Here is a 26,704-nt window from a genome sequence, read left to right as displayed (position 1 = left end):
ATATTTAAACTGTCAATGACAAAAAGGAAAATCCACTGAGGCAGACAGCGACCTTGAATCAAACGATGATCATGAGCAGTTTCTTTCAGCTCCAAGTTTAATACTCTGTTGAAATTCATTCAGTGTGGGCCAAGTGATAAATCAAGAAGTACTTGACAGATATAGCTGTATTATCAAGATAAAAACAGAATGCGTTTGTTGTGCGCATCTTATTTTTGACCCTATAACATGTCAACAACCTGAATATAATATCCAAATTTTTAACATGTAAACAACATGAAATTACACCTGAATGTACAGTACAGCCCTATAAATACATGGATGCCACATCTCAAACAAGTCATGCTGGTACCAGAAGGATCTCCACAGTGCTTTTACTACTTAAACTGCAGGTGTTTTTTAATGTCTTTTTGGGGAGAAGCAAGACAAAACTTTCAGGGTGGGCTGACGGATCCTATTAGGAATACTACTGGGTCATCTGGGTTTCCATAGCCTGAGCGGCCCACTCTGGAGCAGCCTGACGGATCTTCTCTAGCAGGTTGTTGACTTGGAAACATAAAGACTGGATCTGTTTATCCCAGGTAGGAAGGGGTTCACGGGCTGCCAGAGACAGAAGAAAAAAATTAGAAGGTGCATTTTCCTTTCAAAACAAAGACTATTTGCATGTGAACCATGGTGAAAACCACAATACGTGTTCCCCTTTGGCCACAGGCCAACTATCTTTTTGTTAGTGCCACTGTCACAAACCCCTACAGAGAATACAATAGAATAGAATAATCCTTTAATTGTCCAAAAAGGGGAAATTTGGTTGTAAAAGCAGCAGAATAAAAGCACATATTCAAACCGAACAGGACACAGAACAGAAACACACAAAATTTTTACAGAAAAAAATATTTACATCATGGACAATAGTTACAAAAACAGAGTACTGTACAGTTATTAAGATTAAAGTATAGGTTTTTTATATATAAACTGAGAAAAGTAATGTGCAAGTTATAACAGTTGTTTGGTCGATTAGTGCAAATTACAGCACTGATGTAAATATCTATGTTTGTTGGGAGCAGTTTTGATTGTACAGTCTGACAGCTGCAGGGAGGAAGGACCTGCGGAAACGCTCCTTCATCCATCTAGGATCCAGCAGTCTGCCACTGAAGGAGCTCTGCAGTTCAGCAACACTTACATGCATGGGGTGGGAGACTCCATCAGAGATGTTATTTTGGCTAGAGTCCTTCTGTCTCCCACCAACCTCATCCAACCTCTTCCTCTCAGCTGCCGTTAAACTGCTATTCCAACATACAACATATCATGGCAGTGTCTCACTACCATCTTGTAAAGATTCATTCCTCACACCCATCAGCCTACACTCTCTTCGGCACTGTCCATTGCTCTGAATAATTGACCCAAGGTATTTAAACTCATCCATCTTCACTATCTGAACCCATCTGTAACTCCCACTCCTACTACCTCACCACTGTCTCGCTGTCCCCACACATGTCTAGCATCACCCTCATGTACTGCTCTGCCACTCCTGAGTTCCTTATACCACTGTTCCTCCCTTGAATCCCGTCACAGACTTTTCTAGAGCCACACAAATACAGTGCAACTCGTTCTCTATACTTCTCAATCAACACTGTCAAAGCTTCTATAATGCCATTTCTGAACATGAAGCAATACTGCTGCTCACTGATCGTCACCCCACTCCTTAACCTTGCTTCAGAAACTCTTTCCCATAGCTTCATGATATGGCTCTTTAACTTTATGTCTCTATGGTTGCTACACCTCTGCACATTATCCTTGTTCTTAAAATGTGTCTGTGTATTTAATGTTAGTGAGCTCAATTTTAACCACTCCCACTGTGTGCCCTTAGGTTTAGACTAGCCAACTAATCTGTGTTTTATTCCTCCTGTTTAAATAAGTAGTAATTAATTCACCAGAAACATACTTAAAGTGTTTTACTTACCTTTACTTAAAACGTACACTAATTTCTGTCCACTTATGTGCGCAGTTTATTATATCCAAGTCATTTATTGTTTGTGAATACAGATAACAGTGATTCAGTTCATTTTGGCTAGAGTTAGAATCTCTTCCTCTCTAACCCATTGTGTCTGCACAGAGCTGTGGGGCAGCGACCTAAACCAGTGTTCTTATTCTGTAAATGCTGCAAAATAATGTCACAGGGATTAATGTAGCTAGTGCTACATTAATTAAGTGCACCATCCTCCTGCCACAGCAACACCTTTTCCGGCCATAGCTCTCCACAATAAGCAATGTTAGACAGTTGGCACATAGCAAAAAGAACAAAACAAAAAACAACAAACTGATTGCTTCCACTTCTTCCTCTGATGTTGGGCAGTACATTGACTCACCATACCATCCTGAGGTAGATATTGGTATTACATGAAAGCCTGCTCTACTGTGGCTAAGGATTAGCTTTCAATTGTAAAAAACACACAGACTGACACAAATTGTTCTGGAATAATTTTACAGCAATTTTATCCATATCTTCTGTTTATAAAATCTGCTAATCTGTAATTTTTTATTTACAATGAATAAACAATGAGTTAATATATAAATAATTATACATTTCAACTTTAAATTACTTTTATCAAGTGTTTTGGTTCCTAAAAATCTCATGGTCAAATCCTTATACCTATATAAACCTATATAAAATTTGTAAAACATACAAATAAACAATTTCATCACTTACTTTCAAAATGTACAATGCCATCAATCTGGTCAATGAAACCATTCATACGTCCCTCAGTGATCATCTGAGAAGCAATCTTTTCAGCCTACAGATACAAAGAAGAAACTAGAGTTTGTGTGTACCACTATGGAAAACAGGAACTTATTATCAACAGTAGTTCTATAACTTCCCAATGAAGCATAAAACTAAAACTGTGGCTCTTATACAAGTTTAGCATTAATCCAATTCATATCTCACCTTTGCAGGGGGGATTTCCAGCAATGCTCCTAGCTCTTCAAAAGTGATGTTGTTGTAGAGTTTACTGGCAGATAGGAGGTTGTGTTCAATCACAGCTCTGTCAAGGATGCTGGAGCCTGAAACAGATCAAAGTTAAGAAAGTATAGGTGTTGTGTTGCAACACCTAAGTGTAGAGTGCCCCTCAAGCACCAGCATAAATGGTTACAGCCCTGTGCTGACCTCAGTTATCATGAGCAATGACCAAGTCAACTATAGCATTGGCATTATAGCTGCAGTTAAGAGTGTGTCTAGAAATATGTTTCACAGTACGAAGGGAGCACAAAACCAGAAAGAATATCAGCTGGTGAACCAGCTGATTCAATGAGGGTGGAGAAAATAAGGATTTCTCTCACTGTGTAAAACCCAGTATCTCAGCTTACCATCTGCTGTGGTGGCTTTCTGGTGAGGCATCAGCATGGCAGCAAACTCCTGTAGTTGGTTACCTCTAATGATGCGGTCCAGGTACATCTTCTCCAGGATACCATAAGCAGCCAGCTGCTGACAGCGCTCATCCTTAAAGAGAGTAGCCAACATACGGGAACGTTGCTGTCCTAAAAAATATTGCACCATTTTTGGTTAAGAGTGTGAAAACCGTAAATCAGTAGTATGCCTTTATATGTTTTCCATTAGTTCTCATTACATTATTTCTGAAAATGTAACACCTGCTTATACCTGCAGAGGCCAATATAGTGCAGTTCAGAGCATGCTTCAGTGCCTCCAGGCGTTCACTTTCATGAACAATTGACTTATAAGACAGCTCGTTGTATCTTTGTGCAGCTTCAATAAACTTCCTTCTGAAGTCTAGTACTCTGGCATAGCACACCTAATGAGAGCAGCAGAAGCACTTATCCACACAGCTTCACTGAAACAACAGATAAGACTATGTAACTATGAAATCACTAAGAGATCATGTACCTTATAGTGTATCTGTAGCTGTTCATTAGAGGACTCATTCTGAAGCAATGAGGCTCTGTTGATGTAGGCCTCTGCCTGAACCGGATCATCATCTTCTAAGTAAAGTCGGGCAATTTTCAGATATGTATCCAACTTATAGTCAACATTATATTGCCTGAAGGGGATATTTTAAAAAACAAACAAAAGAAACAGGGATTTAAAGACACAATTACCATCAAGACTTGCGTGTGACAATGGTTTACTTACTTCTGTCCTGTTTCGAGGGGAATGCCAACTAAAACTTGGGCAGCATTTCTCCAGTCTCCCTCCTTTTCATAAATGGTCGCTAAGTGCTGTCTGATTGAGGCTACCTAAGGCGATGGAGGAACATTACTCAGTTAAGCGCTGCAGTGACAATACTCAAGCTTAACTGCCTGAATGGTTACCTCCATTTACACTGCGTCAGAGAGCTGGAGCAAATTTACCTGTTCCTCGAAGGAAATGACCCTCGGCTGGATCTTTTCCAAGGTGAAGTGATACACTGCTTTTGCTGTGGCGTCAGGCAGGTTGGGCAGATGTGTGCAGAAATCAGTGAGCAGCTGTCTTGAAATGACGAGACTGACATTTTCATTGACCACTGCAAGAATGTAAAATATAATAGTAAGACATGCTCCTGAAAAATGAACCAAGGACGTAGAATAAGCAGATATTACAGAAGAATACAGGCACACCATACTTGCTTCTACAAAGGCCTTCAAGGATTCCAGTTGATCAGCATCTGTAAACTGAATGGCCTTTTCCAGAATTTGTCGATATCTGCAAAAGATTTCACCGGTCAGAAACCTTCCAACTTTGCTGGTAAGTTTAAAATGTTTACATAGAAAACCGAAGGATTAAAACTTAAATATGAAACACAAATACATTTTAGCTTACTGGATGAAACCCAGTGTTTTCCCACAGATTAACTTTACTTGGGCAAGGTATATTAATGGCTGCCCATGTGATGCTACAATGAGCTCACTAAGGCTACAGAGCAGAACAAGGCCCGCTGACACCCAAATAATCTCCAGGATGACATAACTAAAAGTCATTTGCAGTATAAGAGACTCACTGATGAAGCAGCCAATAATATTTATATTCATCAATTATTTATTGTTAAAGCACATCTAAAACCCTCCCTCACCAGAAACAGATTGTAAATCTGTGGGAGAAATTACATAATCCCATGTATACTGTATTCCCTTATGATATAACAAACATCATATATTATTATGAATTAAAAAAATAGTTTAAAAAAAAAACCCTGACTGCTTGGTTGTAAAAGACTGAACAGTCATTTGTCAACTGCACCATCTAACAGATGTTGTGTCACAACCTATAAGAGTCTACAATTAATATTTAATATTGTAGAACACTATGACAGAACATCACAGACACTATGATGACACTGTGACACAACTAAAATGTTGTAAATAAATAACAAAATGTACAAACTGAGAAGTATGGACTTATTCTGTGAGAGGAAATTTTGAATTTATTATTTTGAAATGAGTACCAAAAAAAGTACCAAAATTGAGGGAAAAGTACCCAATCCATTCAGTAAATATCATTTCATAAATAAATCTGTAATCAACATGTCACTAAAGTGCTGTGAACATAACAGAACTATGCACACACCAGTTCACATATAATTACAGCAATCAGTCTGTGGTCCCTTACTTAAGAGAAGTTGATGCATTTGATTGTGACTTCTGTGAAAAACAAGTGTATTTAAGCTTGAGTGAATTAAACCTCCCTTTATTAAACAGGTATTTAAATATTTTCACTTTAATTAACTATCAGCATATACTGTGGATACAGTAAACAATTTCTTCTTATACAAACACGTATATAACAGGACCTAAAAGATTTTTAAATAGATTTATCACCTTTTGGACAATGCTGACGAAAACTGAAATTGCAAAAGTAGACTTTACAGTACAGTTGTACTTAATAAAATGCACAGGTGTTCCTAATAAAATGGTTGTTTATAGGATGGTAAGAACGTACGCAAAGGGTGTCCTGGCAGTTTTCTAGTCAAGTATCACTTTGTTCAAACTGTATTAAAGCTATGTTGTGCTCTGCACCAAATATGTAGCTAAAGAGCAGCAAGTTAGCTAGTTAGCTTTGGTGATAAAATATACAGTTCTCATAATTATTTTACCAACAATTAATGTGGGTAGTCACTCCTTTTATGTTCCTTGCACTTTGGATAAAACCTAAAAGCAAACATTGACAGACTGATTGCATTTCTATCTGAATGTTTGGCTAATGCAGCTAACATTAGCTTAGCTTTGTGCAGACCAGCTGCTAGCTAGCAGTTTCTGTTGCAGTTTTTAACGAGTGATGTTCTCCGTAACTAACGTTACATACTTGGCAGCAAGATCTTTATGAGATCCACTTGAGTTCATCAGTTGTGTAAGCTCCTGCCTCACTTCGGTCGCCATTGTAGCCTGCGTCGAAGTGTCAACACCGGTTTCATCTGCCGAGACAGGGGAGAGCCTTCCGTCTGCAGTCAGAGCGCAGAGCTCGGCCAGGAAGTGACGCAGCCAGCGATGGGAGCGGAAGAGGGAAAAGAATGATTATAATTATTTTAGACCAGGCTTAAATGTTGAACTATTGTATTGTTTTAATTTTATGTATTAATATATGTTTTTAAACAAAACTTGGTGAGTATTATAAACTATCCATCCCTTTCCTGAAAACAATCATAGCTATATTTGGTTGCATTTTTTTCTGCTAATTTTGTAATTAACCTAAAAAAGGGTCAATCTATTGTTAACACTAGTATCATCTGAAATATGAAGAGCTTTCTTGTTTTTGCGCAATAAAATATCCTGTCTCACAGACATGCTGAACAACTAGATTCTGTATTTAATGCATCTAGGCTGGGCTGTTGTAAAGCATTATTATCAGGTTGTTCTAAAAGCTCCCCGAAAAGCCTTCAATTGATACAGAATGCTACAGTAACAGTAGTGACGGGGACTAGAAAGGCCTTTTCTCCTTCACTGGCTTCCTGTTAAATCCAGAATCCCATTTAAATTCTACACCTCACATACAAGGTATTGAATAATCAAGCCCTATCTTATCTTAAAGACCTCATAATACCATATCACCCTAACAAAGAATTTCTCGCACGAGTTGCTGGCTTACTTGTGTTTCCTAGAGCATTTATAAGTAAAATGGAAAGCAGAGCCTTCAGCTTTCAGGCTGAAGGCTCTGCTTTCAGGCCCCTCTTCTGAGAAACCAGCTACCAGATTGCATTCAGGAGACAGACACCCTCTCTACTTTTATGAATAGCATTTCCTTATCACTTACTTCTTCTTACTTTCTGTGTATTTATACACCACTTTACATATAATCATTAGTTACAGCCAATCTCTGGTGGACTTCCACAGCATGCCTTTTGCCTTGTCTCTCTCTCTGCTCTCTTCTCTTTCAACACACTCCAAACCAGTTGTAGTGGATGGCTGCCCCTGTACCCTCTGGCACGTTCTTCCTGTTAAAAAGGAGTTTTTCCTTTCCACTGTTTCCAAGTGTTTGTTCTTAGGGATTAATTTGACTGTCTGGGTTTTCTTTTTATTACTTTTTAAATGCTATGTAAATAAAATTGAATTGAGCTGACATTTTTATCAAACCAGTCAAAAGTATGTGTAAAGTTTAAGTAAAATATAACTAAAATATATAGCCTAACTAAATAATGTTGAATAATAGTAATAGTAATAAAATAGATACAACACCAGAGGCCAAGTTATATACAAGTGGTATCAGTTAAAAACTAAATATCTATATTCAACATCAGTCAAAAAGTATATAAGTATATGCAAAATACATAAAGAAATGTCTGATGTATCGACTTTTGTACAAGAAAAAGTTAGCACCTTAAGAGCTCAATGACTATCAATTTGACCTCATGTCCCTTATGATGAATGTACTGGAGAGACTACGCTGGCCTACCTAAGACCTTAGGCGAAAACATCTCTTGACACTCTGTAGTATGCAAGCAGCTCAAATCTGGGATTGAATCATGCAGTACTCTCCCTGGTGAAGACATTTTACTCCCATCTTGGCAGTAAAAACTGCAGGTTGAAGTCTATCTTGTCTGTTTTTCTGAAGTGCATTTCATGTGTTTTACCACTCTTATAGTAAGAGAAACTACAGGACATGTAAGTAAACATGTCCACCATCTTATTATTTATTGACTACCTGACAGTGGTACGTGAGACTGGGCACTTAGTGAGGCTACTGGGTAGTGCTCTGTCAGATTTCGGTAAATATCCAGCACACGAGCTCCAAGGCTGACTGTGTTGTTTGTTTTTTTATTAACTAATAATAGTTTTTATTTTCAAAAAAATATTTTGTAAAAAAAGAAGAAGAAGAAAAAAAAGCATTAAATAGTTTTGTAGAAACAGTCATAACTTTGATAATGCAATTGTGCTGTAGCTTTAAGTGTTACGTCAGTGTTTCGTATCGCATGGAGGGCGTGGCCGGCCTGTGAAATGTCAGGGAGGAATGGCGCTCGGCGCGGTATTTTGAACAATCGTCTTTTCCTTTCCTCCCTTTTATCTGGAAACGCTGCTTAGCTTAAAAAATTGGGGTAAGCATGACTATGCAATGGCCCTTTCTAGGATTTAACACACCATATTCAACATAAAGACTCACATTAAAGAATGTATTCAATGTTGAGATATAATGTTGTGCTAGCTAGCTCGGGTTAGCAAGCTCTGCAAGTTTGCTAGTACAGTTGTTCTGCCCGCTGGGCTGTCTAGATGAGACTGCTGTTGCTGTCTTTGATGATAACGATATTTAAGGATACACTCTGGTGAAAAAGCAGCATAATATTCCCAGGATTTGGTTTGGCAGAGTATTTTCAGCGCTGAAGGAAAGTTTCTCGTGCACAAAACTGGGACTTTAATAACATGGTGTAAATATCATGTGAGCCGGCCGCTAAGTTTACTTACTGCAATGGCAAATGAAAAGTAAAAGCTAAGTTAGCTGCACATCGAGTTGTTTTGACATACTGGCGAAACGTCTAAAGGATCATAGATATTTTTATATGTATGTAAAATATTAGAAGGCATAAGTCAGCAGTTGCATTTGCTGTTTGTTGGTTTCATATTACTTTAGCTGTTGACCCCGTAACATTCTTGGAATTTACGCTTTTCTGGTACTATAACTCAGTCAAAATATGACTTTCTTGAGGTTAAACTAAAACATCACTTTGAACTGGTTAGGCCACGCTAACTCCAGCCCTAAAACACAGACTGTAAATGCTGTTAAGGAGATCTATAATAGCAATCGCAATAATTGCATTGTGGAATTAAAATGATGTATTTCCTCCTATGTCAAGTGACAGGAGAAATTATTGAAAGCAAGCATTGTTTACGTTGTCAGAGTCTGCAGAGTTTTGTTGTTGTTATTTGTGGGTTGTTTTTTTTTTATTCGCTAGCAGCACCCTGTTAACATCAAGTCTTATCTTGATTGTTTAGTTATGCTTGTTTTGCAGTGAACTGTCAGTGTAAGTGTCTCTGCTTGTTACCAATATTTATAAACGCTTCCCCTCAGCATAGCTTAGCGTTAGCCGGGCAGCTAACTAAGCTGATGACGAGGTAAAAATGGCGGATCTTTCGAAATCCAACCCCGGCCTGAAATAGTAACGCAGCCAGCAAAACAGCTTGTCGCTTTTTTTTTCTCGCTCTTTGCCCCAGTCAGGACCACTTCTGGGCATTTTTAAAATAAACGAGTGCAACTCAGCACAGTTTTCTTTTGATGGCTTTCACCTGGGGACGTGAAGAGATTCAGCTCAGTCAGCTCTGCGTGTGAATGTGGTATGGAGTGGGTAGGGTTCATATGTGCGTTTCGGTGGCTTAATGTTGAGTAGAGTGCAGCAGGACAAAGATACGGCAGAGATGATCGTTGCGGCCTAGCATCAGCTGTCTGCTTCAGTCAAAATCAGCACAAGTCAAACGTTACTCATTCCCACCTCCTTATTTATTACATCTCACGTAATTACTGAAGTCATTTACAGGTAAAGTTATGACAATCTGGCACTTCTACTGCACCTACATGGCTAGCTCGCTAGCTTGAACTATCTTGCTCTATATTCTCAGCACAGCTTTTAGCTGTCTGTCTGTATTATAATCCAGTTATGTATATTGTATAAATGAGTAGAGGAATACATTTTTTTAATGAATTGCAAACACTGACTGCAATTAAATGCAACAGCTCTCTAAAACGATGAATGTATATCCTCAGAATTTTAAAATTGTATTATCTTTGTCTGTCTCTCCCTGTTCATGGTGTATCTAGTGCAGTAAATGTAAGCTTCTAGGTCTTTCAAATAATATAAAAGTGATCAAATACAACAGAAAACCCTCCTGCCTAATATAATAGCCAGAAAAACAGATTTGACCTGCTGGAGTTTGAACATGTGTGCCTGTATTATAAGTTAAACTGACAGTGGTGTTAATGTAGTGGCTTACTAGTGTTTGTGATGTATTTTGCAATGACAATTAAATTGTATTGGTTTTTCAGGATTAACAGAAAGCTGAGAGTTTGCAAGCATGGATGTAGTGTCACCAGAGCTCAACAGCCTCCTCCCAGATGAGATCATGGATACTGAGGATATAGAGGATGTTCCTCACTCTCAACCTGGCACCACTGCAGTCCACTCAGAGCCCAGTGATGATGCATCGGTCCCAATGGAAACTGATACACCCGTGGCTTCAGAGAACGTGACCCTCTGTTCAGATGCCGTTTTAACCGAACCCACTAAGGCTATGACCACCTCCACGGCCACAGACTCCATGCTTAGTGCCAGCCCCAGAAGTCCGCCTCCTGTCTCAAATTCCAGCACATCGTCTCCTCTTCTTACCATCAAACCAGCCTTGGCTACTTCGACAACCACAACCAAAACCACAGACAGTGTTACTGGAACTAGTGTGACTACAAGTGGATTACAGAAGCTCACAACTCCATTTACAATCTCTCCTGCAAATCGCCAGATTATTCTCAATAAGGTGGCTTCTCAAGCCTCAGAAGCAGCAAAGTCTGCAGGTAATCCACCCCAGGTCATCAAGCAGGATGGACAGAAACTTTTGGTTACAGCTATAGGAAAATCGGGGCAGCCTATAGTGCTTCAGTTACCCCACACAGGCAGCAAGCCTGGCATTTCACAGACTGCCGGAGACACCAAGTCTCAAGCGCCGCAGTTTAAAGTGGTGACTATAGGTGGGAGGTCAGACCTGAAGCCAGTGGTGGGCAACCAGGTGACCACATTACAGACCCAGCAGCTGAAGACTGTCCAGGTAACAATAACCTTTTGTATTATTAATACATTTTTACAAAAATATTGCTTGTCATGTTCCACATGTTACTGTTAAATTAAACATAATTACTACTGTAAATGATTGCCTCAATATTAATTGAACATACTGTGTACAAAGTTTTTCAAGTTATTAGATAAGATCTGCTTTGACCTTGATCTAGGCTGCCAGTAAATGTAAGCTAACAACAGTGTACTGACTAAGTACAGTTTGGTGTTTCAGAGAAGATGGAGTGGGACTGTGTCTCAGTAACCACTAGAACCACTAGGAATCTAGTGTGGAACTATAACGCGCAGAGCTCAATTAAATGTTATTTATACAATTCCAGTCACCTCAAGGGACTTTCTATTGCAAGTTAAAGGCTTCTACAGCATTAGTGAGAGAATCCTGATGACATGATGATCACTTAGCACATGACAATGGTAAAGTAGAAAGTCTTTTTCTGAATAGAAAGAACCTGCTGGTAGAACCAGGCTCATGGAAAGCCTAATATGGGCTTTGACTGGTTGGGAGATGAAGGGAAGAGAAGATTAAAAAAAAAAAAGGAGCATAGAGAGAGAACCACTTTGGTGAAGATTAAGAGGTTCATCCATGTAGTTTGAATGTGGAATGTAAAGATTCCTTGGTGTTTAGATTTGTAATTTCAGGGTATTTTTTGTTAGGATCTGGTTAAAACCTCTTGGCAGGGGGTGGGAGTTGTCTGACTCATAAAGTACAGACGTAACAGGTTTACATTACAGGTTACAAACAAATTGGTAAATCTCCCCATTCAACTGTTCTTCGCCTGTCTGGACGTTGTTTAAATGAGCAGTTCTCATATTTGGATTAAAAATTGTTACGAGTGACTGTTTCACTCTGTGTATAAGGGGTAGAGCAAGCATATACACTCGGGCATGTTTGTTTGGGAGTTTTTATCCTCTTAAATAATTAAAAAATTTGTAGGGAAACAAGCACACTCACACTCAGGGTTTAGATGAACATTATTAGTGCGCTATTTATTTAAGAACTGAAGTCAGATCATCTTAACAAGCATAAAAATAATATTTTTGTCTAAAATCATAGTTCAGAAGAGAAGGAAATGTATATCCTCTTTTTATCCTACATGTAGGAGAATGATTGCAATAATTTACCCCCAGTAAGATATTCAGATTTAAATATGTTTTTTTTTTTAAAAAGCCACCGATGTTGCTGTGAAATGAATACCTCAGCTGGCCTGTCTGGCTGCATAAAGTCATGTTGCAGAAGTGCTGACACTGTGTGTACATTGGGAAAAAAAAAGTGTCATAATTTCACAGTTGCTATATCAGAGCACTGACAAAGAATTGTCTTAATACTGCACATTGACCAGCTCAGTATGTAATCTTACAATATCACTGATGACCTTTTTCCCTACGAATATAAATTCAGTTATCACCCTCATAAATCCAGTATCAATTAAGTTGTACAACTAGAGCTCAGGTATCAACATCAGTATCAGTAAATGAAAATGCAACAGAACTGACCAAGCTAGGACACGCCAGTAGTCGTCATCTGCAGAAAGAGGCAATGTTTGGATATTGAATGAATACGTTTAAACATTTCTGGCTAATTGTCTTTTCAGATTGCCAAGAAGACACCAGCATCCTCAGCTGCACCGATCAAGTTTATCATCACAAAAACTGTTAACAGCAAAGGTATAAGTGCCCAGACATCAATGCCTCCTGTGATCACAGGTAAGTCTAAGTAATAACTTTTTGAGGCTATTTTGTTGTTTCAGTTTTTAAATAATTATCAAACCACATAGTTTATTGCTGTTTGTTTTCTAATTATGTTGTAATTAGCTTTGTCATTAAACCTTGCACTGTCTGTTCATAGGACGGGTTCTGACCCAGAGTTCACCAGTGATGCCCCCGAGGACCATTACTCTCTCTGAGCCCCACAACACTAATTTACAAAGTATCCCTGGCAAAAAGATTGCCATTTCCCCTCTCAAGACTCCCAGCAAGGTGATATTATATTTTTCTATATTTACTTTAACTGAATATGATCAAGTGGCTAGAGACTAAAACTAATAAGTCTATAGTTTAATTGTCACATAATTACAACCTGTTACTGCAGGTAAAGCACGAGTGTAATAAATCACCTCGAAACCCCCTGCAATGTTTACTCAAAAATGTTTGGAATCACAATGATATAATAATGGTACTTTGATCAGAGAAGGATGTTTGCTAGCCATTCTTCTTTAAGGGCTTATCTGTTTACCCTCAGTTCAATTGAGAACCAAAGACCTTAGTGTAAAACACTTTTCAAAATATTAAAACATTTAATAACACTTTGAAAACACATCAGATCTTAACTGGAAAAAAAATCATGCTGAAGACCCACTGTCAGACCAGGTAGAGAGTATTTTGTATGGGCCCCTACATGCTTGCATTCATGACTGACAACATTGAGGAATTAACCATAATGAGACGATAGATGGTATACTGGTTGATATCATCTTAGATGTGAACCAGTGCATCACTGAGCTCCTGGAAAGGAGGCAACATCGGATGGACAGAAACGTGATGTCCCAGAGATGCTCTGTTGATTTCAGGCGAGGATGGGGTCTAGTTAATGGTATCAGGGTATTGTCTGACAGTGGGTCTGGGGATTTTCTCCCAGTATGTAGTCACACTCAGGGTGTGATGCCTAGCCTGTAGAGGTTTGTGCGTCCCTCCATTCCTTCTCAGACCATCACTGGGCCACTACCAAACTATGCTGAATGATGTTATTGGCAGCACAATGTTCTCCATGGCTTCTCCAGACCCTTTCACATCTGTCACATGAGCTCAGGGTGTTCTCACCTGTGAAAAGCACAGGATGCCAGTGCTGGACCTGCCAATTCTGGTATTCTATGGTAGTCGGGCTTCATGATGCCAGGCAGAGAGCACAGAGGCAGAGTAACTGCCTGTCAGTGGCCTCCATCCAATTTGGTTGCACATGTGACCTAATTTCTCAATGGTGCAACTTAAAAAAAATCATAGGTCACACCGGTATGACCAGCCGTTTGAGTGGGGGGGGGGGAGTCTTTGCAACTCTGAAAGCCTTCGTGTGGTCAACAACAGACATGTTATGCCCATATCGTGGTCTAAACCAATTAGAGAGAGAGATACTCAGTTAGAGGCGGGACCTCTCTGATTGGCCGTGGTCCAGATATTCCTGTAGGCCTACGTTTGAAAGTGCAGGCAGATAGAGAGAGAGAGAGAGAGAGAGGTGCGTAGCCTAGGCCTGATAGTGGATGTAGCTGTGGGTAATGAGAAAAGATAAAAAGATAACTTTTTTGTTAAGTTAAGGCCTGATCTGTTGAAATTCATAGCCAGTGCTCTGACAACCTCTCAGGTTACGTCTAACACTGGTCCAGAGACGGCATCGACCTCTGAGCCAGAGCACACTGAAAGTAAAAGGGGGAAAGTGCATACATTTCGAAGAGAGTGGCTTGACCAGTTTTCCTGGCTAAGATACAGTAAAGCTGCCAACATTATGCACTGCATTTACTGTCGTGCGTGTAGAAAGACCATGCCCGGCAATACTGCATTTGTGACTGGTGCAAATACATTTCGAATTGAAACGCTGAAAAAGCACAGTGTATCTAGAAAACACATTATATGACACAATATAAATGCACTGCCCAAGTGTCCCCTCTCTCCACTGCCTTTCAGCGGCAGGCAGCAGCAAACAGGTCATCAGAGGAGGCCAAATGATGATTAAGTTTAACAGTGCCTACAATATTGCAAAGAAGAATTTCCATTCTCTAAGTTGAAGTCCGAAATAATTCTTCACAAGAAAAATGGCTTGAACGTCAACTCCACATACAGTAATGATGTCACGTGCGCCCAGTTTTTGTGAACCTAACTTTTGTGCTGATGCACAGGCGCACCAATGCAACCATGGCGAAAAGTTAGTCTAGAGCCCTGGGGTATTATCGTCACCCTACTGGGCAGGGGGGTGGCATGGACACCTACATTTGTGAATGGGATAACGTAGACACTTCAAGTTAATACTATAGGTGTATGTACTAAAAATCTCAGAAGAGTTCAAATCTCAGTGACTTTGACCTTAAGGTCAAAGGTGAAGTTTTATGAAAATCTTGTGACTGCGTAAACTGGAGAATAAAATTACGTAGAATTTTGAAATTGATCCCATAGGTGTGTCTGCTAGGAAGCTGAGAGGTAGCGTTGGTGGTTGGGCCGATACTGTTGTTTAAAATAACAATTTGATTGTCTTTGTTTTTTGGAAATGTAGTTATTAAAAATGCAGTAGATGTATTCACACTCTTTGAATATTTAGACAGCCCACAACGGATTGATGTGTCACAGTACATAAACATCAGCCTCTGGCACTAGTAATCATCATCGTATTTGCAGACAGGAGTTTATATTGTATTATATTGTATTATATTATATTATATTATATTATATTATATTATATTATATTTAGTGCTGTCAGTGTTAATCTCGTTAAAATGACGAGTTATCACGAATCGCCCTGTGCGTGGGGCTGGACGGCGTTAACGAGCTAACCGTGCTCACGCATTGATGCTGTGTAGCCCCACGCACAGAGCGATTCATGAGATTAACACTGACAGCACTAATTATATTAGATATTTCTTTCACTCCTACTAATTAATGAATATGTATACATAGTGTTTGCAATTGACTTGTTATAGAATGTTGGTTTATGTGACATTCCTGTTACCATACGTAATGGCAGCTATATTGCCATCCAACTCGGGTCTTTGTTTAATCAGGTGAAATTTTCACAGCTCATGCCGCTTGTCTGTTCCTGCCAGGTGACTGTGGTGTCTGTGGCTTCCCCGACCTCCGGTGCTTCTCAGAAGTCTGTAGCACTGCCTGTGAATGTAGCACTTGGCCAGCAGATCCTGACAGTCCAGCAGTCAACATCTGTATCTCCAGTCAAGGTGGCCACTAGCCAATCAACAACGCAGGTAACATGAAAGCACAGAACAGTCAGTTGTAGTTGATACCATTTGATCTGAGGGGAGAAAAGGAATTAAAAAACAAAACAAAAACGTATTCACCTTGTTTGTGCATAAGTGTCATTTCAGCTCCGTATGAGAGTCAAGGAGTTGCAGCATACTGCTGTGATGTGCAGTCATGCTATTTTCCTCCTCTCTTCTTTCTTGCTCTTGAGTGCACCTCATTTTACTGCTACACACAAACAGGCCGCATTTAGGATTGAGCTGACAGGAAGCAGGTGAAGACGGAGACAACTCACTGTTACTGCAAGTGCAGTTTTACAAAAACAGAACAAAACCTCCCAAACTTCCAAATAAGCATTACACTGATGAATGAAAACAAACATGGAGCAAACATGCAGTTAAAAGCTGTGGAAAGATAAAAATAGAGTGAAATGGCTTCTTCTGTGCTATGTTAGCTCTTGAAATAATAATTGCTGCTGTGTAGTGAACACAGAAAGGAAGTGAATAGATTTAATCACTTATATCCGATCCAACCTTTTTGGGTCAAAATGGAGGAAATCCGTTCCAAATATCAGATTGATACATCTGCAGTTGGTGGGATTGTTGTTTATAGTCTGACACAGTTTGTAGTAAACAGACTGCTCATTACTCAAAATGACTGGCTCAGTTGTGCACTGCATGCTTTGATTTAAAAAAAAAAAAAAAAAATTTCTCTCAAATTTGTACCATTATGGAAATATTTCACTTTTTCTGGTAATAAAGTTCCATCTGTGAATCTCCACCTTATCGTGGTAGAGCAGCGGTCCCCAACCTTTTTTGCGCCACGGACCGGTTTATGCCCGACAATATTTTCACTGACCGGCCTTTAAGGTGTCGCGGATAAATACAACAAAATAGAACTAGTACCGGTACCGAAAAAAAGATTTATTCATAACACATGTGAAAAGACCCAGGAAAACCGAGTTAACGATAAAAACGATAACAAAATAACGCTGAAAACTGATTAAAAACCCTGAAAACCATACATTTCACACCTGAGCCTCAACTCTCGCGGCCCGGTACCAAACGACTCACGGACCGGTACCTGTCCGAGGCCCGGGGGTTGGGAACCGGTGTGGTAGAGGATTCGCGTGGCCCAGGGATCCCAGCAGCTATGTTATTGGGTGGTCTTTCGCCCCCTGGCAGGATCTCCCAAGGCAAATTGGTCCTGGGTGAGGGACCAGACAACGGGCAATTCAAAAACCCCTATGAGTGAAACTGAGGAGGGTGCCCGAGAGCGAGCGCCTGTACATTGGAGTCCGGTTTTTCCCACTGCAATTTCTAGAGAAACTGAATTTTCTTCTTTGTATATAAAACAATAAGTTGTGCAGTTGTTTTTGTTCAACTGTCTGCATTGCTAAAGCCATGGCCATCTGATGCAGAAAAGGCAGGACAGACCGTGTCATGTTTATCTCAGTGCACTATGTGGGGCACCAATGATGATGACTTACTTCGCATGTAAATTTTACCTCCATAGCAATATACATTTTTGCCAGAAATAAAATGGTTGTGTAAGATTGTTTCCAAGCAGATAGAAAGATAATTAATACTCAAAACAATTAAATGTTTTCATGTGACCACCTGCCCCAACTATGATATAAGATTGTTTTTATGCATTTTACATGTATAACAATAGATCAGCATTTGGGGAGCTTAATCCTGGCCTGCAAAAAAGAAACTGAAGTGCACTTTGAAGATTGTATTGCCAGTAAAACGGGCAGCTCTTAACAAACTGTTTTCAGGATGAGGTTCTTTAGGTTTTGTTGTTGTTGTTGTTTGTTTTGTTTTGTTTTTAAATTTTCTCTTCTATTACTGGCTTCAGTCTGTTTCTCCGTTTGATGTGAATGTTTTCAGAACATTAAACCTGTGGCTGTTGGAGGAGTGGGAGGTTCCCAGTTTAAAACAATCATACCCCTGGCCACCCAGCCCAACGTGCAGCAGATCCAGGTGCCTGGCAGCAGGTTCCACTACGTTCGCCTCGTCACAGCAACGACAGCGAGCAGCACAGGACAGCCCAGTGGTCCCAGTACCAGCTCTATACAGACAGGTGACCTATGAACTTGTTTTGTTTCCTCTGCTAACAAATACAGGCAGCACTTAGTAATTGCGCTGTACCAACTCGTGATGGTGCTTATCCCACAGCTAAACCTATGGTGGTCAGTACAGCAGCGGTCAGGATGTCTGTCCCAGTTGTCCCAGCACAGACCATGAAACAGGTAACCTGGGTATCCAAGTTCATTCAAAGAGAACTTTCTCTGAAATGTCCCTTGAGCTGCATTCATGGTTTTTATTCCCCGTAGGTGGCACCTAAGCCCTTAACATCAGGACCACAAGTAGTAACCACCACTCAGACTCAGCAACGTTTGATCATGCCTGCGACTCCACTACCCCAAATCCAGCCCAACTTCACCAACCTCCCTCCAGGCACCGTCCTGACACCAGCTCCAGGAGGAGGGAATGTGGGTTACGCGGTTGTGCCAGCACAATATGTCACACAGGTTAGCGAATTATCTTTGTGTGCTTTTTGGTTTGACGGTTTTTTTTTTTTTTTTTTTGTTTTTTATAATTCAAGTATTTATTAGATTTTGCATTTTATAACAGCAAATACAGAGATGCAGCAACCAAAAGCAAGAAGCAAACAAACAAAAACAAACAAACAATTTTTTTTAAAATAAATAAATAAAAACAAAAAACCCCCACAACAAAACAAAACAAGTGAGGTTTTAACATATGTTGTATTAAGCTCAAATGTCCAAGTCAGGTAGACATGTAGGTGCAAAAATTGTCCCACTGTTCCAGCGCAGCTTCCGTCACATGATGTATTTTTCCCAGCATCTTTTCGCATGCAACATTCCCAATCATTCTGTCTTTCCACATTTTAAGCGTTGGAGTATGGGAGTCCTTCCAGTGTTCCAAAATGACACGGGTACATGTTACCAATGCAGTACTTAACACTCTAAACTGGTGTTTATTTAATTGCAGCACCTCTCCTTTGTCACCTAGTAAACATAATTTAGGTGATCTGGGTAGGTTACAAAGTGTCCACCCCTGCAAATAATTCAGTACAGTGTTCCAAACTGGAAAAACCAGCGGGCATTCCCAGAGTACATGTATCAGAGTACCTTTGGCTTGTTGGCATTTCCAACACAAGTCATCTCTACCAATCCCCATTCTATACAGCCTTGAAGGAGTATAATAGTATCTGTTAAGAATTTTGTATTGAATAAATTTCCCCCTGGCTTCCCTAATGTATAATCCATTGTTTGACAATATAGAATCCCATGTACCTTCATCCATTGTACGCCCTGGTTTGAAGGGTTTTTTTGTTTTGTTTTGGGTTTTGTTTTTTTGTTTTTTGTTTTTAAAAGATTGATTTCCTTTTCCTGAGTGAGTTTCAATATCGTGTTTCTGCTTTTCTCATAGATCCAGCAGCCACCATTTGTGACACTTGCCAGCAGCTCTAGTTTTTCTGCATCCACTGGTATCCAGACTCAGGCCAGATTGCCTCTTAATGGGTAAGAAATGGTAGAAGCCATCTTACTATGACTTTTGTTTTTATATATATTGCATTGAAAGACCAACTAAATGATATCTGTTCTATTTAAAAAGATGTTTACCAAAATATTAAAGTGATTTTCTTCATTTGTTCTCGTGACTGTCTATAGTTTAATCTAATTAATGTTCATTGGTTCAGTTTGTCAGCAGCAGAAACAACCTCAAGACCAAGAAAACCATGTAACTGTACCAAGTCACAGTGCCTCAAACTGTAAGTGTAACGGTCACTGATAATGTTTATCCATTGGATAAATCTGTCCAGGTGTAGCTCAATAATTAATACATGTTTGTATACAAACTATATGTTTGTAATTTCAGCTGAATATTTTGTAAAGTCATCTGTGACATTATATTTTAGCTTTTTGTCTCTGAGTCAGAAAGAAGAAACCAAGTTCCTGTTTACGCTCCATAAATATTGATGCATATTTTTAATATTGTAAATATTTTTTTGCTCATCTGGCAGAGGGACAAGTCTCTTTCTTAAAAAACATTAAGACAAAAGTTCAGTGGACTTGAGCTTAATTTGATTTGTTGGTCAAAGTAGGGCTGGGTTTTTATTAATGAACCTGTAGAAGGATTATCAGTTGCCTGCAGCTGCCTTTGTCTCCAGATTGCTCAGGTTCTCTAACCTGGTATGCTTTCAGTATTTGTGACAGTTGGCTTTCTGCGTTGGCTCTCTCTTGTCTGCTTCCAGCTGCTGTGTAGGTCTCCTGAGGCTCACAAGCCCACTGCCACTTGCGGCTAGCTGTGTCCTTACCTGCACCCACAGCCGTCTTACAGTGGAGGCCAAAGGCTGGCAGGGAATCACGTGTGCCCTTGCAAAATGAGATTTATGGTCATAAACACCCCATGGTGTTTTTAACCCTCATTGTATTTAAAGTTCAATAAAATCTCAGTTCAGTGACTTTATTATGTTTACTTTAAGGAATAATCATTGTTAATAATATAGATAACAGTAATCAGTAATATTATGTTTGCACTAATCTAGCAGCTTGCAGTCATATTAATCTCATACAAATGCCTGGGTAAAACTCTAAATTCATGACCTTTATTTCCAGGAGGTCAAAGAACAACTTTGCTATGAAATCGCCATGGTAAATGATAAATGGACTGGTATTTATGGTTTTTATAAGTGCTTTATACAACATGCCTAATTCACCCTTTCACACAAGCACTTCTTTCTACACCTAAGTGCTCTCTGATGTGTTTCTTATTAACACTTGGAGCATAACTTGGGGTTCAGTATCTTGCCTAAGGATACTTTGGCATGCAGACTGGAGCAGCAAGAGATTTAACAAACAAACTTCCAATTAGCTGACCTGCTTAGCTGGTAATGGCTAGTTTAAAAAAAATCCTAACACAGTATTATTTTGCGGTGGGAACCATTTTTCCTTTTTATCAGAGTTTAGGAAGCACTTAGAGACTTAATGTTGCTGAATCAAATTACAGTTGACATGGTTTTATTAAATGGTGGGTTTTTTGTTTGCCTTCCTATAGCTACTGTGACTGTTTTGCAAATGGAGAGTTCTGCAATAACTGTAACTGCAATAACTGCTTCAATAACCTGGAACATGAAACTGAACGTCTCAAAGCTATAAAGGTGAGGCAGAAGTCCACTTTCTGAATTCTGTTTTTGGGCTGAACTGCATCCTGTTTGACTCATAAATTGCTGCACAAACATGTTTTCACAGACTTGTCTGGACCGAAACCCAGAGGCCTTTAAACCTAAAATTGGTAAAGGCAAGGAGGGAGAGTCGGACCGTCGACACAGCAAGGGCTGCAACTGCAAACGCTCAGGCTGCCTGAAGAACTACTGCGAGTGCTACGAGGTAAGCTCTCCAGTTTTCTTTTTTTACAGATGGCGTCACCTCCATTCATTCGTCTCTTATTGGCATTTATTTCCTTCATTTTTGTTTCTCTTCACAGGCGAAGATCATGTGTTCGTCCATTTGTAAATGCATCGGCTGCAAAAACTTTGAGGAGAGCCCGGAGAGGAAGACGCTAATGCATTTGGCAGATGCAGCAGAAGTGAGAGTTCAGCAGCAAACGGCAGCCAAGACCAAACTATCCTCACAGATCTCAGATTTGCTCATGCGGACGACGCCTGTGATTTCAAGTGGAAGTGGCAGGTACCTGAAACACAGTTCACACATTTTTCAACATAAAATCAAATCTGCAAAGAGCTTCTTTTACAGTAAGCATATGATATGTACTTTTGTAGAATCTTTAGCTTTAGCTAAAGTGTTGCACAAGTAAGGGCTGCAGGAGATTGACTGACAGATTGATACAGCATCTGCAGTGATGCGGACACAGTACCGCAAGAATTAGAAATGATCTTCCAGTGAAGGGTGGCTGGACACTCCTTTAGAGAGAGGGTGAGGAGCTCAGTCATTTGGGAGGGACTGGAGTTGCATCTTTTGATGGCTTAAGAAGGCCTTTATGTCACCCTGAAAGAGGTGTCCAGGAAGAGGGAGGTTTGGGTGAATCTGGATCCTGATACTCAGGAGAGATGAGTGAATAAAGCACTTATCTTTTATTTTATTTCAACAATAATGGCTACATCCCAGATACATTGTAAGGAAGTCTTCTTTTCTTGCAAGGACCAACTAATGTCTAGGCATGCACCCTGGGCACCAAACCAATACCAGTGTTAAATTAATAAGCTGTATAGAAGAAGACACTCAGAATCTCTGTCATCTGCAATGCAACATCAAATTTGACCTAAACTACCTAAACTTTAAAACTTTAAGTAGAGACGTACGCGCTTTCAGAAACGGTGCAAAATGTGTGTGTTTCCTGTACAAGCTGCAGGAGTTGTCAGCACATCTATATGAAGCTATGGAGGGGGTCATTAAAACTCACTTGTGTCTGATTGACATGGAGTCTCCACGATCCATCTGCTTACTACTGCTGAGACCAGATAATGATGGCTTTGTTGTCAATACTCAGACTTTTATTTTGCTTTTCCCCCAGGCTCCCGTATACGTTTGTAACAAAGGAAGTGCTTGAAGCAACATGCGAGTGTCTGCTGGAGCAGGCCAAAAAAGCAGAACAGACTCACCAGCCTCAAGTTGAGGCAGAGAGGATGATTCTGGAGGAGTTTGGACACTGCCTCATGAGGATAATCAGCTCGGCAGGGAAAGCCAAATCAGACTGTGCCTCCATCAACTGCTAGGCCGAGGCCTGTAAAGGCTCTCCACCCTTAACCCTCCTACCAGCTGTGGAGGCTAAGAGAATGGATTACTTTTTGCACTCTGTCCTAGACCCCAGGGTTTCTGGCCTGCAGGGAAACAGGTTGTCTCCTTCATCAAAAGGCAGAACAATGAACTGAAGGCAGGCAGATCCCACCCCCACCCCCCTGCCTTAGCCAAGCTGAGGCCAGCTGGAATAATAAAAAACATGGAGCAGTTGTTTGCACTGTTCACCTATGCTAACAGAAGGAGAAATGGACTGACTTTGAAGACGTTACCATACTTGTCCACCTGAGTGTGATGCACACAAATGACTGAACAGGAATACAAATGTTCTTTCACTTGATTTTCTTTTTTTTTTCTCCCCCCCCCCCCCCCCCCCCCAAATTTCCCTTCCAAACCTCTATCAAATGTTTCCTTCACATTTGCTCTTCCATTTCACTCTGGGGTTTTTTAGGTTTGTTTTGAGGTTTAAAAAAATGCCTGTAATTTTATGTAATCCGTATATTTGTGCTTTCAGTAGACAAAAAAAGAATATGTATCTTTTGATATTTATTTTCACAGGTATTTGTAATCATTGTCAGCGCTAATATTGTGTGGCTTCAAATGCTACAACATGTTAATTATTAACCAAGGCTAGGCTAAATTGTTTTAATGAGAAATAAGTAGATGCAATCTTTGGTTTTATCCTAAATCCAAATGTAAGATGAATACACACACACACACACACACACACACACACACACACACACACACACACACACACACACACACACACACACAGTACAGAATAGTTGTAACTTGGTTACACTGACAGAGGTTCACATTTTTCCTGGTGCTGTTTTGTTTTCTTAGTTACATGCTTACTGTACATTAAAGACCAATTACACCCACGTGACTTGTTTAGTGTTCTTTCAGATATCTGGACACGATAGCCTAAGTGTTAGTGTTTTCCAGCCCTGTCCACACCTGTGTACCTTTAGACCCTCTGTCTCAGTTTTAGTCTGGCCTAAGCTATAAAGCTGAGACTTGTGAACAAGGGCTGGAAGAGCTGCTTGTTGTGCTTTTAAGTAAACAAATGTGGGCAAAGCTTCTTTTTATGTTTGTTTGTTTTTTTTTCTATTTAGGTTATAAACTTCAAACAGAAAAGTTATTCACGGAGTTCCACGGGAGCACTGTCCCAGTACTGTCAATGAAGCTAGATGACACAAATCAATTAAAATACAGGACACTCTGAGAAACAAGTGTTGTAAAACCCATTTAAAAAGCATTCAGCTGATCCAAAACACTATATCAAGTATGCTAACAGGAAAAGAGATCATATTTCTCTTATATTGTTTTCTCTTTCTTGTTCTGCCTTTGAGCACCATTACAGACCTGCTAGTTCTATTATTTTTTATTAGTTCTCTCATGTACACACTCATATACAGACATGATATATCTGTCAGCATACATTCAAGTAATCACTTCAGTCTGCTGAAGAAGGCTCATTAACCAAAGCATGCTACAGCATCTGCCAAACATGCTGGAGGTGGAAGCATTGCTATGGCAACTCTGTATACCTGCCATTGGAACTAAGTCACTGGTGTATATTGATTATGTGACTGCAGATAGAAGAATTCCTCACTCTCTGCTCAGACTCAGCCAAAACTGACCGGATGGAGTTTCACAGTGTAAATGGATAATTTCTTTGCAAAGAAATGGGCTGTCCTTCAAAGGATAGGTCAGTCGTCTGATCATACAGGTTACTGAAGAAAAAGGGGAAGGCAGAGAGATGTTACTGTGTGCTGTGTTTTTTAAGAAAAAGAAAAGAAGAAATGTCAATTACTTCTAGACTTCAGGCAGTTGTTGACTGCAAAAGATCTTCATGCAACTAAAGAGTCCTTAAATTTGAAATGATGTCAATTTGTCCAATAACCTTTGAACATATAAAAATAGGCAACTTTGCATAGAAATATTTGTAATTCCTAAAAAGTTAGCAGAAAATTGTTTTACAAGTCACTGAATTAAAGCTAAAAGTCTTATTATTAGGTAGACATGGTACATGCAGGTGCGATTACTGAGATAAAACAGTGCAACGTGTCGGATGTGTGAGGCAGAAAGAAAGAAGGTTGAGTAGATTTTAACTGGGTCTATTACAAATATAAAGCAACGGGGGTTATCAAGTTGTATCTCTTTATGTTGATTTTCTGTACCACTTGGTGGCGACAGTCATTGGTGGTGGCAATCCACCACTTCGTTGTTTGACCGTCGAAGAAGAAGAACAGCAAGAAGAAGACACGCAAAGAAGAAAAAGAAGCCGAAGGAGAACCATGAGTGTTGGTGTTGGCGGTCAGTATCATGGCTGGGAAAATAAGGCTCTCAGAGAAAATTAGTTTCTGAAATGCGAATTGTTATATGTACCTTAAATTGCATTAGCTACACCATTCCTCTAGGTTAAATGTGTAGACGGTTTGGGGAGTTAGCTCACTTCTGAACGTGATTTGAAACGAGGTGTGCCATTGAACGTTAGCCCAACTAACCCCTCTGCACGTGTGGAGAGAGACTAGGTTGCAAACTTTGCTGGTTTGGTGAAAAAGTAAAATGTTGATCAAGAGTCGCCGCCAGCAAAATAAGCCAACATTTTCTGAAATTGGAGTAAACGCGTAAAAAAAAAATCGGCGCACATCCCATAATTGTAATTCAATTTTTTTTTTTTTGCAAAATACAACTGTACGATAATCGTATTTTGCAGGCAACTTATGTTCTGATTCGTGTGCTGGTTTATATAGAAACTAATTGATTTTGTTTTCACAGGTTAGCTGCAGAAAAGTTCCCTTGAAGTGAGCCACGTGTGGATGTGACTTGCATGTATGTATGTCTTCATGCCCAACAACATATTGTGAAATAAATATCCTTCCCAATGATTATACCAATCACTACCCATCTGACCCATTCATATGTCTGGGGAAGATTATACACACGCTTTCAAATGAGGGTGTTATCTTATATTTTCTTAACTAAAGTGCACCTCTACTGTTAAATTTAACAGTTTATTTTATTACTCCGATTGTTTTTACAGGGTTCAACTGCTGAAATGTTTCCCCGAGTTCAGGTGATGTATTGATATAGATGCATAATGACCTGACTGCTTTGCCTTCATGTTACTTTAAATTTGTTGTCAAATAAAATCAACTTGTCAAGAAAGTTTTGTTTTGTGACATTCATTGGCTGTTGCTACTTTTTTAGTACATATATTAAAACAATGCAGAAAAATACATTGCCTCTGATTCTCTTTACTGTTAGCATTGATAGAGTCAGACGGCTAATGTTGTAGATAAACTATAGTTACTCTGGTTCTATAGTTATGATTTTGTCCTACTGCTTTATCGCTATTTGGTGCTAATTTGTTTTAAAAAATTGGATTAATCCCTCCCCAAGATATTTGAACAGTTGTTAAGTAGGTAACTGAACAAGATTTAATGACAATTTGAGTCAAAACAGGCAAAAATATTTTATAAAATGTTATTTTTGGCCTGTGAGACTTCTTTTGTAGACTCAGCAAATCTGGACCTTTTTCTTAATAGTCACTCTGTTAGTAACCAAGTTTCTAAAGATAGAATTTAAAATGTGTTTTATGTTATGTGCAAAAAATTAAATTCCATGTAGTTTTTATGTATAAAGCACCAAAAGATACACCTGTTATTTATTCCTATCGCTTAGGTGCCCTTTTTATGAG

General features: G+C 39.5%; 2 protein-coding genes and 1 long non-coding RNA gene across 5 annotated transcripts; 2 read left to right on the top strand and 1 right to left on the bottom strand.

Annotated features, from left to right (window-relative positions):
- Positions 1-79: 79 nt before the first annotated feature.
- cops4 (COP9 constitutive photomorphogenic homolog subunit 4 (Arabidopsis)) lies at positions 80-6,470 on the bottom strand. Its single transcript, XM_026173120.1, has 10 exons — positions 6,290-6,470; positions 4,614-4,693; positions 4,363-4,514; positions 4,145-4,248; positions 3,899-4,052; positions 3,656-3,806; positions 3,364-3,534; positions 2,945-3,060; positions 2,708-2,792; positions 80-600 (listed from the first exon to the last, which is right to left on the bottom strand). The coding sequence occupies exons 1-10, from the start codon at positions 6,361-6,363 to the stop codon at positions 467-469; spliced, it is 1,221 nt and encodes a 406-aa protein (XP_026028905.1). The 5' UTR covers positions 6,364-6,470; the 3' UTR covers positions 80-466.
- Positions 6,471-8,379: 1,909 nt separating this feature from the next.
- Positions 8,380-23,365, top strand: lin54 (lin-54 DREAM MuvB core complex component). Of its 2 annotated transcripts, none has more exons than XM_026173118.1 (14): positions 8,380-8,513; positions 10,451-11,223; positions 12,842-12,953; positions 13,096-13,226; positions 16,052-16,207; positions 18,095-18,287; positions 18,383-18,456; positions 18,541-18,738; positions 19,664-19,755; positions 19,935-20,006; positions 21,293-21,395; positions 21,487-21,624; positions 21,722-21,924; positions 22,769-23,365. In XM_026173118.1, the coding sequence occupies exons 2-14, from the start codon at positions 10,480-10,482 to the stop codon at positions 22,968-22,970; spliced, it is 2,418 nt and encodes an 805-aa protein (XP_026028903.1). In that variant the 5' UTR covers positions 8,380-8,513; positions 10,451-10,479; the 3' UTR covers positions 22,971-23,365. The 2 variants fall into 2 exon arrangements, with proteins under 2 accessions (XP_026028903.1, XP_026028904.1); XM_026173119.1 differs by lacking the exon at positions 8,380-8,513 and adding an exon at positions 9,269-9,944.
- Positions 23,366-25,259: 1,894 nt separating this feature from the next.
- On the top strand, positions 25,260-26,172 carry LOC113027287 (uncharacterized). Of its 2 annotated transcripts, XR_003273015.1 has the most exons (3): positions 25,260-25,317; positions 25,783-25,836; positions 26,048-26,172. It is a non-coding gene; the product is annotated as an uncharacterized LOC113027287 (long non-coding RNA). The 2 variants fall into 2 exon arrangements; XR_003273014.1 differs by having other exon boundaries at positions 25,783-26,172.
- The last annotated feature ends 532 nt before the right edge of the window (positions 26,173-26,704 follow it).

The sequence above is a fragment of the Astatotilapia calliptera genome, chromosome 7, assembly GCF_900246225.1.
Source record: "Astatotilapia calliptera chromosome 7, fAstCal1.2, whole genome shotgun sequence".
Classification (NCBI taxonomy): domain Eukaryota; kingdom Metazoa; phylum Chordata; class Actinopteri; order Cichliformes; family Cichlidae; genus Astatotilapia; species Astatotilapia calliptera.
Note: the sequence above shows the minus strand (reverse complement) of the source record. Positions and strands in the feature narration are given on the sequence as shown.

Excerpts from the sequence above, each read along its gene's own strand:
- cops4 (XM_026173120.1), bottom strand. The coding sequence starts at position 6,363 with ATGGCGACCGAAGTGAGGCAGGAGCTTACACAACTGATGAACTCAAGT. Across the intron at positions 4,053-4,144 it reads CCCCTCGAAACAGGACAGAA|GCAATATAATGTTGACTATA; the intron begins GTAAGTAAACCA and ends TATCCCCTTCAG. Across the intron at positions 3,807-3,898 it reads AGCTACAGATACACTATAAG|GTGTGCTATGCCAGAGTACT; the intron begins GTACATGATCTC and ends TGCTCTCATTAG.
- lin54 (XM_026173118.1), top strand. The coding sequence starts at position 10,480 with ATGGATGTAGTGTCACCAGAGCTCAACAGCCTCCTCCCAGATGAGATC. Across the intron at positions 16,208-18,094 it reads CTAGCCAATCAACAACGCAG|AACATTAAACCTGTGGCTGT; the intron begins GTAACATGAAAG and ends GAATGTTTTCAG. Across the intron at positions 18,288-18,382 it reads TACCAGCTCTATACAGACAG|CTAAACCTATGGTGGTCAGT; the intron begins GTGACCTATGAA and ends CTTATCCCACAG.